The 9,281-nt window shown below is 44.9% G+C and overlaps 1 protein-coding gene across 2 annotated transcripts in view; it reads left to right on the top strand.

Moving 5' to 3' along the window:
• The first annotated feature begins 277 nt into the window (after window positions 1-277).
• The window catches only part of GABRB2 (gamma-aminobutyric acid type A receptor subunit beta2), a 175,985-nt gene continuing 166,981 nt past the window's right edge, over window positions 278-9,281 (top strand). For both annotated transcript variants that reach the window (XM_016214008.2, XM_016214007.2), the window contains exons 1-3: window positions 278-487; window positions 625-716; window positions 1,704-1,771. In XM_016214008.2, the coding sequence (XP_016069494.1) occupies window positions 411-487; window positions 625-716; window positions 1,704-1,771 (237 nt within the window). In that variant the 5' untranslated portion in view covers window positions 278-410. The remainder of the gene's footprint in view (window positions 488-624; window positions 717-1,703; window positions 1,772-9,281) is intronic.

Raw genomic sequence — 9,281 nt, 5'->3', positions numbered from 1 at the left:
GGCCGGGTCTGCGGATTTCGGGGCGCACAGGCCGGCCGCGGACCCGCCCGCGGGGCGCGAACTGCCTCCGCCCGCGGCGCCGAAACTTGCAGCCGCCGGGCGGCTTCGTCCTAAGGGAAAGGGCGGCCCGGCCGTTACCCCGGGTCGTCTCGGGGGCCGCGTTCCTACAGCGCTCAGCGATGTGTGTGCTAGGCACATACAGGTTTCCCCTTTAATTTTATTTTTATTGTATTATTATTGTTGTTTTTCTCTTTAGCAGGAAGACCCGCCGGGTCCCAGGCAGCCGCCGCGGCCCCGCGGACGCTCGGCGCGCCGTGCGCATGCGCCGCCCATTAGCCTCGCTGCACCGGGCGCACTAAGTTGGGTCTCCTCTCTCCGGCGAACCCCTCAGCCCATCGAAACCTGAAGGGATGTGGAGAGAGCGGAAAAAAGGCTACCTTGGGATCTGGCCGTTCCCCCTGCTGATCGCCGCGGTCTGCGCGCAGAGGTGAGTGCGCCCGGGCGCTGGTCCCCCCTCACTTGAAGGGCTCTGCCTGCATCCCTGTGCCAGCCGGGTCGGAGGGATGCTGAGGCGCCGTGCCTGCTGCCTGACTGATGCCCGTTTATTGTCTTTTCTCCCTTCAGTGTCAATGATCCTAGTAACATGTCCCTGGTTAAAGAGACGGTGGATAGACTCCTGAAAGGCTATGACATTCGCCTGAGACCAGATTTTGGAGGTAATGGGGTTGCCTTGGAAATAAGAAACAACCCAGCTATAGCCCGAGCTGCCTTGTGAGCTTTGTGCTTGGCCGCCGTCTCTTCCCTCTCCCTCACCGCGCTGGCTGGGGGGCACTGAATGTGTCTCTTTGTTACCACGCTGAGAAACTGGCCCAAACTTAAGCCGATTTGTTACTAGCCAGCACCTGGATGGTCTTTCAGGGAGACCCTTGTAGCGTGTGTTGGCGATTGCTGCCCTTCGGCTTCACTGTCATAAATCCTTGGCTCCTTCAGTGACAGATCTCTTAAGTTTAGTTAATGGTGCGCCCGGGGAACCTGGCTTAATGAAGGCTGTTGTGAACATTTTTGAGGACAAGATGTGCAGACAATTGGTTGAGAAGTGGCATTAACCCCCTGTGCCCGCCTACTTTGGAAGAGTTCTGACGGTGCTTTAAAGTGGCTGGTGTCTGGATATCATCCAGTCCTGGAAACCTCACTGCAGGGGCAGGGGAGAGTGTGTGTGTGTGGGGGGGGGGGGGGGCCTGGGGGGCTTGGAGGGTAAGGAGGAGAAGGGCCGGGGACCTCTTTTGCTGCAGCCTTAGAAACCCTGATGTGCCCATTTGATTTTGCTCCAGCCTCACGAAGCTCGGAGAGTTAAAACCTGCACACAAAAGCTGTGGGGGTGAGTGAGGAGGAGGGTTTCAACGCAATATTTAAAATTCCCTTGGGCTGGGGTGTTCCTGCGCTTTGGATGAGTTGAGTGTGTTTTCCTGCTGAGACATCTACATGTGTGGACAGAGCTGGAGTCCCTCAGCCATCAGAACACATGTGTGCATGTTCAATAGGGCACTTCCTAGAGAAGCTTCTACCACCCTTTAAAAAGGCAGTAGGGACTTGAATGGGGGGGGGGCGCGACTTGGGGCAGAGTGTCCCATGCCCGGGGACAACTCTTGCTAAGAATGAATGAAGTTCTGAGGAATCACGTGGCTGGCCCTCTTGGTTTTCAGGTCCCCCCGTGGCCGTGGGAATGAATATTGACATTGCCAGCATCGATATGGTTTCTGAAGTCAATATGGTGAGTACTGAGGTTTATGACTGTGTCTACACAGACATTAATTGGGGATAGGAAGGAGAAAGGAGCCAGCCACTGGGGGCGGGTGTGTGTGTGTGTGGCTGTGAGTATGAAGTGGGGGCAAGGGCAGGGGATTTGGGTTTGGAACCCAGTGTGTTTGTGGTTTCGGAGCCAGCTCTTTTTGGTCCCTAAAGATTTTCCCAACTTGGTTCTTGGTTCGAATACTAGTGAGTAAAATGCATCACACATTCACATGCAAAATGCAGCCACGTGCAGGATCCCTTGCAGAAGCCGCATTTCCTAAGGTTCAGTGGGAAACCAGGTTCATCAAATGTTGTTCTAGGTTTTGGGTGGGGTTAGGGGGAAGAGGAGAAGCTTTTGGTTTAACATTTAAAAGAGAAGATTACCTATAAACTAAACTGTTGCAAAGAGGCTGAATAAATTTCCCAGGTGATACTCATGTCCACTTGTTGCTTTCAGAGGTGACCTCTATACTACTGAGGGCAAGCCCCCCACCAACCCCTTTAAGCCCCCCTGATCGCCCAAATAAATAAAATAAAAATTGGCCATCCTTGTGTTCCAAAGGCAGACTCAGACCCATGTGTCCCCCTGGGCATTTCTGCAAGGCTGTGCACCTTATGTCCTAAGCTTGTGCAGTTTACGGATAGCAGCCCCCCTTGGCGGCTACCTCCTTAGACTTGGGGCAAGGGCTGAGAGAGAAGGCCTCCGAGTTCCCTACTGGGAAACACTTGTGGGGGCTAGTTTCGTGCAGGTCCGCCCCCTGCTGCCCATGCTGGGGCACTGCAGACACACAAGAGAAGACAGGGGGCCCAGATACCCTCACTTACTCCCCGCTTTTCTACTCTGTTTTGAAGTTTCCTCTTTGGAAAAGTTACTTCTAGAAAGGGCACATTTCATTGTAGGGTTACTTTCGATTCTGGTAGCACAGAGCACATTTCTCAGAAGACTGCCGAGAGACGGAATGTGCTAGTGTGTAAGGTTTAATGCCAGCACTTCAAGCCAGCCCGCAGGACTTGAAATTTAGGACACTTACGGCCCAGAGCCCGGGTGCTGTGTAGTGGACATGCTCTCAGCATTACGCTAATTGTCACCTTCCCAGAATTCAAACAGAGAAAGCTCACATAGCCAGCCTCGTTCCCCTATACACTGCCCAAAGACAGGGGATAACCCTGAGGTATCACAAGATTCTGAAACATCTCATCGCCGCTGGAGGGAATATTCAACTCCTCCTCTAATGTTTCACTGACGTGGGTCTTTTTATTTTCTAGTTATTGGGCAGGCTTTTACCATGTAGAGTATAAACACAGACTCAAGGCAATCTTGAATGGTTCTGAAACTCAGATTTCCCACACATTTTGTAAGTCTCATGTGGGTAGAGGATATTTCTTTCTTAGGACACTAATCTCTCAGATATACAAATACCCACTTTTGTGGGATTTTAGAGGTCATTCATCAGAGTGTATTTTGAGTTTTACCATAAAAATTAAAAAATGTCCTAACGTGGCTACCTCCTAAATCCCAGGTACTTGAATCTAAATTGTGTTGCTAAAAACAAAGTAAGGTAGAAATTAGGTGTGCTTCAGTGTATCCCACGTGTGACTGAATTAGGTCCTCTCTTTTGCATTTCGGTATATTCAAAATGTTCTTTTCTCTTCCCAAATTTTATTTTACCACCTTTCCTTTTATAATGTCACAAACACAGGATTTGATAGAAAAATTAAGAACTATTTAAAATCCAGAGAGAGTCATGACATAACTAAAAATTGCTGCAATAGATAAACTAAGAACTTAGATGTATTATAATCCCAAATTGTTTGGTACAGGTTTTTTTTTTTTTTTTCTTCTTCTTGATGAGTTTAGTTCATTTTTTTTTTAACCTGTATGCAGCATTTTGGAGAGGTATCTGAACTGGACACAATGCCAAGACCTGCTAGTCAAAATATAGACCCAGCTAAGGCGAGGTATCATCTCTTCAAGTTATTTACTGTTGCTGAAAAATCATGGGATGTTGGAAGTGTAAAAATAAATGTCAGGTTGTAAATAGGACAGCAGTGCAGCATTAATGATTAGAACTGAGTGTTAAAAATCCCCTTACAGATTCCTTTCTTGGCCCAGTGCTAACACACGTGGACTTGTCCAGACACATTTGGACTTACAAAATAAACTTATTTCAGCTAGCAGTCTCAGTAACCTTACATTACTCCTTCAAAGAAAAATTGTGTGATGTTTGCTATTTACTTAAATATGCTTATTTGATTTAACGCAGCAGATGGGAAATTCCATCACTAATGTCTCATTAAAGAAGATGTTTGTGGCATTTTGTCCCCTGCATACAGGTCTAAAAGGATTAGGGTTTTTAAAATTAGATTCAGTTCTGAAAAAACAGTTGATTGATTATTTAAGTGACACCTCAAAATTGATTAACACCCATGTTTCTGCTTTATTATCCTTTGTGGCCTGCAACCCCTGGTAATTGAGACTTTATTATAGCAAATATTTCTCTGGAGAATGGTAGGCACTAGACCATTTAAATTGTTACTGACTCGTTTGTACCAAAAGAAAAAGATCTGAGTGTGTGTGGTGATCCTGGTAAATGACAAAGCTAGAAAAACCCTGATCTGATCCAGGAGTCTGGGTGCTCGCTCTGCTTCTGCTGTGTAGTCATCCTGAGAGAATGACTCACCTGTGAAAGGGGACTGGGTCCCAGTTTACCTGTCTCAGGCGACCACCAGAATTAGTGAAATATACATGTGGAAGGTATTGGCGTTCTGTGAACGTAGCCTGTGTAGAAGGTTGAAGCCCACGCTGTCACTCAAGGGACCCAGCGTCCACTGCAGCCGCTATCCTGAGTAAGGCTGGGTCAGTAATTTACATCAGCATGTCTCAGTTTCCTCATGTTTGAAACGAGAGGGGACATGTTAAGTTGATTTCCAACTCAAAGTAACACATGTCTCTGGTCTGGTTTATTACAATAGCTCTGTTGGGGTCAAAGACGTTCTAGGAACACTTGGGAAATCAGCACACACTAAGGAAAATGCAGAAAACCTAAAGTCCTGCAGTCCCGAGTTCTTACTCAGGAGGGTGACAGTGGCATCTTACTCAGACATGTGACTCAGGTTGGCTCAGTGGAACATCTTTGGAAGACCGTGATGTCAATTAGAATGCTCCTGAACAGAAAGCTTGGCTTTCCAATGACATATTTTTAGATGTCTTGGTTAAACTGGCAGGAATCTTTTTGTTAACATTCTTGATGAAAAGTGCATTTTAAGATCCAAAATTGGCTCTGAGGATTATGGACTGAAATAGCTTTCTCTTCATTTAAAGCAGATTCTTCCCCATCTTGAAACAACACATTTGCCACCAGAGAGTGAAGCAATATTTCACTTTTGAGGAAAGGATTCTAGTAAACACAAACACAAATTACCTTTTTATGGGATGGCGAATGGAGAAAAGTACTGCCTTTTAAAAAAACAAAACAAAACAGATGTTTTCTTTACCAGCTGCAAAGTTTAAAATTCAGTTAACACAAATACTTATTTAGTGGCTACTATGATCCAGCCGTGTGCTTGGCCTTAGAAGAAAACAGTGAACAAGACCAACTTGTCTCCTGACCTCGTGAAACTTAATATATAGGCATCCACTATGGTTAAATCTTTGGGCTTCTACTGTACTTACGCTTAGTAAAAGTTTTCCCTAAAACTTTTTCTGAACATCCAAGTGAGCACCCAGTGGTCTGTGTCTCCCATGGGTTTCTTTGTGGCTTGCAGACTACAACATCACTCATTTGTTATTTGATATTTCACGTTGCTTTATATCTACATATTTATTCTATCTTCCTAGCTCGTGTTTATAAAATACACAGAGACAGGGTTATTCTTTCCCTCCCCATGTGGTTTTGACTGTATAATGATTGATTAGATGTTCGGCTCCTGGTGTATGCCACACATTCTGGGTGAAGTATTTGTTTTTATGGCTGTAATTTGTTATTATTTACTAGATGCTGTGTCATATATGTGGAGAAACAGAGCATAGAATTGTAGTCCTGAATGTCAGGGCATTTACTGTTTAAACAAACAAATGTAGAAAGAATCACAATGTAGCATCATAAGTGCTTTGCAAGAGGAAATATGCAGGGAATACTGAGAATGTGGAGCACTGACGTGCGACATACAAGTTAGGTAAGTAAAGATGGGAGTTACGGGTCTATGGGTACATGTTGCGCACAGAAAGGGGGCATGTAGGAGAATAGGACACAGGCAAAAGAAGTGGCGTCACAGATTTTCATGTAGCTTAAAATGGCTGGGATTGGGAGTAGGCTTGAGGTAATGAGAGTTGGTACCGAGGTTATAGGTGGTGATCATATTATGAAGACCCGTTTTGTGGCTTGCTGAAGAGTTTAATTTTGTTTCCAAGGTTGTAGGCACCCATGAAAGGATATCCGTAGGAGAATCGTAGGAGCAGATACACACTTCAGGAAGATGCTTCCCAAGTGTGGAGGTTGGATTGAAGTGGAAGGTTGGGAGGTGGGATGGAAACCCAATGCAGAAACCCAGGAAGGACTGACGAACTAACACAGGGAATCGAAGGAGAGGATACAGATCCAGGGCATTTACAGGATAGAAGTGACAGGACTTGGTGAATCCCAGGTTTCTCATGGTGTCATTTACAGATACATAGAACAGAAAGAACAGCTGGATTGAGAAGGTGGGGATGGGCAATCTTGGAAATGTTGACTTCTCTGTATACATGGAACCTCTCAATGGAGATAACCAGTAGGTAATTGAAAAATGTAGGTCTGGAGCTGAGTAAGGAGCCATGACTAAAGAGATGAACTTGGACATACCAGCATGTAAGTGGTATTACTAGTAACTGTATGAATGGATGCAATTCAAAAGAGAAAGTGAGAAGACGGCTGCAAGTGGAGTTCTGGTGAGCATGGAATGTAAATGGTGGAACCCTGAAAAGGAGCCCACTAAGGAGATTAATAAGTAGCTAAGCAGCAGTCAGAGAGTTAATAGGAGAAACTACAGATAATAATATCTTCAAAGATGAGGCACAAGAGAGTTTAAAAAAAGAAGAAATGGTCAGCTGTGTCATATTAAACAAAACAATGCAACTTCCACAGCTGAAAGCACTTTTATATTAGCCGTCAAAGACCAGGTCCTGCGGCGTGAAGTCTAGACCACCAGCAACAGCACTAAGTGAAAAAGGCACCATGTTGGGCATCATGGAGTTGAGGAGCGCTTTTTGTACTTTGTGTTTTGGATAAGAAAAATGTAAGTTGTTTTGAAAGAATTTACACTTCAGGAAGATGCTTCTGAAGTGTGGAGGGTGGATTGAAGTGGAAGAAGACCTAAGGTTGGTAGATGGGGTTGAAACCCAGTGCAGAAGCCCAGGAGGGACTGGGGGACTAACAGGGAAGCATGCTCAAGGTGGGTGTGAGCACTCGCCGGCTACAAGTAAGGGGTGGGGGTTGGGAAAAGGTGGAGGCTCGGCAGTTTTATGGTAGAAGCATAGTCTGTAAGGAAGAAGTATTTACTATTTTCCAGTGCTTGCAGGTGACGGTCCTGAAAGTTCATGCCCAGGTGGGATGCTGTGGCCCATTTCGTGGTTGGCTGGTAGCCACTTGGGTGTTGTCTCTAAGCTCCAGCATTCGTTCGGGAATGGGAGCAGTCCTGTCAGCTGGCCCCCAGCTTTTAACAGTCTAACTTCTCTGTCTCTTTCTCTGACTTCCTGGCCACCGTCATTTAATTTAGAACATCTCAGAATTGTCTTTCTTGTCAGCCAGATGCCCCAGTGATCAACTGAAATAAGTTTTGAGACTTGTGTCGCAGAAACAGTAAGGGGACATCACTGGTAAATGTAGCGAGAGGAGTGTTGGTGGTTGGAACTATACTTTTGGAGAGTTTGGATCTGAAGCGAAGTGGGAAGGGGGCACTTGTGGAAAGGAGCCCTATAACTTGGAAAAGGAGGAACCTTTAGAAGGGCGTAGGTTGCAGATACAAAGCAGGGAGTGGGGTGGGTGATAGACAGCAACCGAAAGGATTGCTGGATTGAAGACCTCTGTATCCCTGTGACCTGGGAGGTCCTTTCTGTTGAGATTAGAGGAGGTTAACGCTGCTGTGGAGATGGGTAAGTGACGTTATCCAGGACACAGGGAAGGTTATCCGGGAAGCGGGAAGCTTGCTGAAGGTGGGTGTGAACACTGACTGCAGGCAGCTTAACTCTGAATTTTGCTTAGAAGCTTCCTGCCCAGTAGTAACAAGCTATTATGTTCTCTGCTCCTTTTTCTGCTCCCCCTTTCCCGCTCCCCCTCCTCCCCTTGTACAGTGCTCAACTTTTTCCACCGTCGATGTAATACTAAAACAATAAAATCATTATAGCTGCTTACTGAATCATAACTTGTGCAGGTATCTTGTTGATGTGCATTATCTCATCTAATCCTATAGAAAGAATGAGATGGTTACTGTCAAGGTATTTACAAGAAGAACGAACTTGAGGCCCAGAGAGATTAAGTGGCTTGTTCAAGGTCACACAGCAATTGACTGACATCACATTCCTCAGACTTCGCCATGGCGTTCGTTGTACTGCACTTTCAAATGTAGCACGGCCTCCTTTTGAAAGATCATTTTCATTCCTTGAGTATCCTGTTTTGTTTTAGTTGTTGGTTGGTTGGTTCTTTTTGGATCAGATAAACTGATCATAAGATATTACTATTACTCCTCACCCTCTTCACCTTGAAAAAAATCTTCATTTCATTAAAACGAATACTTTATTTAGTGTGTGTTAAATATAAGATGTGCCCCCCGTTCTTGAGACACATTTTATGTTAGATATGTTGAGCATAACTTAAACCAAGCAATAAAGACTTACGTAAGGTGTTGAAGAGTTAAGGATATTGCTTATGTAAATTTGTTTCATAATGAGTGGGTGCTGTTTAACTTATTTAACAATTATGTTTTGCTCCAGCAAAATCTGTTAGATAACCATTAAGGCCAATAGTCATCACTAAATGTTGGCTGATATATGTTTAAGAACTGCCGGCTGTCTCAGTGGTTTTAGGGTGTGGGTGGACACTATGCAAAAGGACCACACCCTTTCCCCTTTTTCTCTTTATCATCAAGAACTCATTTTTAAAAATTTATGTTTATTGTTGAAAGAATTACAGATGCTCTCTTTCCCCCCATTGACCCCTTCCACTTCACACACACACCCCAGGCCTACCTCACTATTGTCTGTGTCCTTGGGTTAAGCATATATGCATATAAGTTCTTTGGTTAATCTCTTCTCAATTGAACTTTTTCCCATTGAGATCACATTTTTGTGATTTCTGAAGAATTGCTCCCGCAGATAATTCTCTTACAGGTCGTCGTGTTTTTTTCCTCTCTTCCCAGACCTTTCTGTCTTCCATCCCACTTAATATGTATGAGACTCATTGTAAAGGTTATATCTCTAGAAGATGTATTCTTCTCTTTTAAACAACTATGCCACT

Source organism: Miniopterus natalensis, chromosome 4, assembly GCF_054644295.1.
Source record: "Miniopterus natalensis isolate mMinNat1 chromosome 4, mMinNat1.hap1, whole genome shotgun sequence".
In the NCBI taxonomy this organism is placed as follows: Eukaryota; Metazoa; Chordata; class Mammalia; order Chiroptera; family Miniopteridae; genus Miniopterus; species Miniopterus natalensis.
Note: the sequence above shows the minus strand (reverse complement) of the source record. Positions and strands in the feature narration are given on the sequence as shown.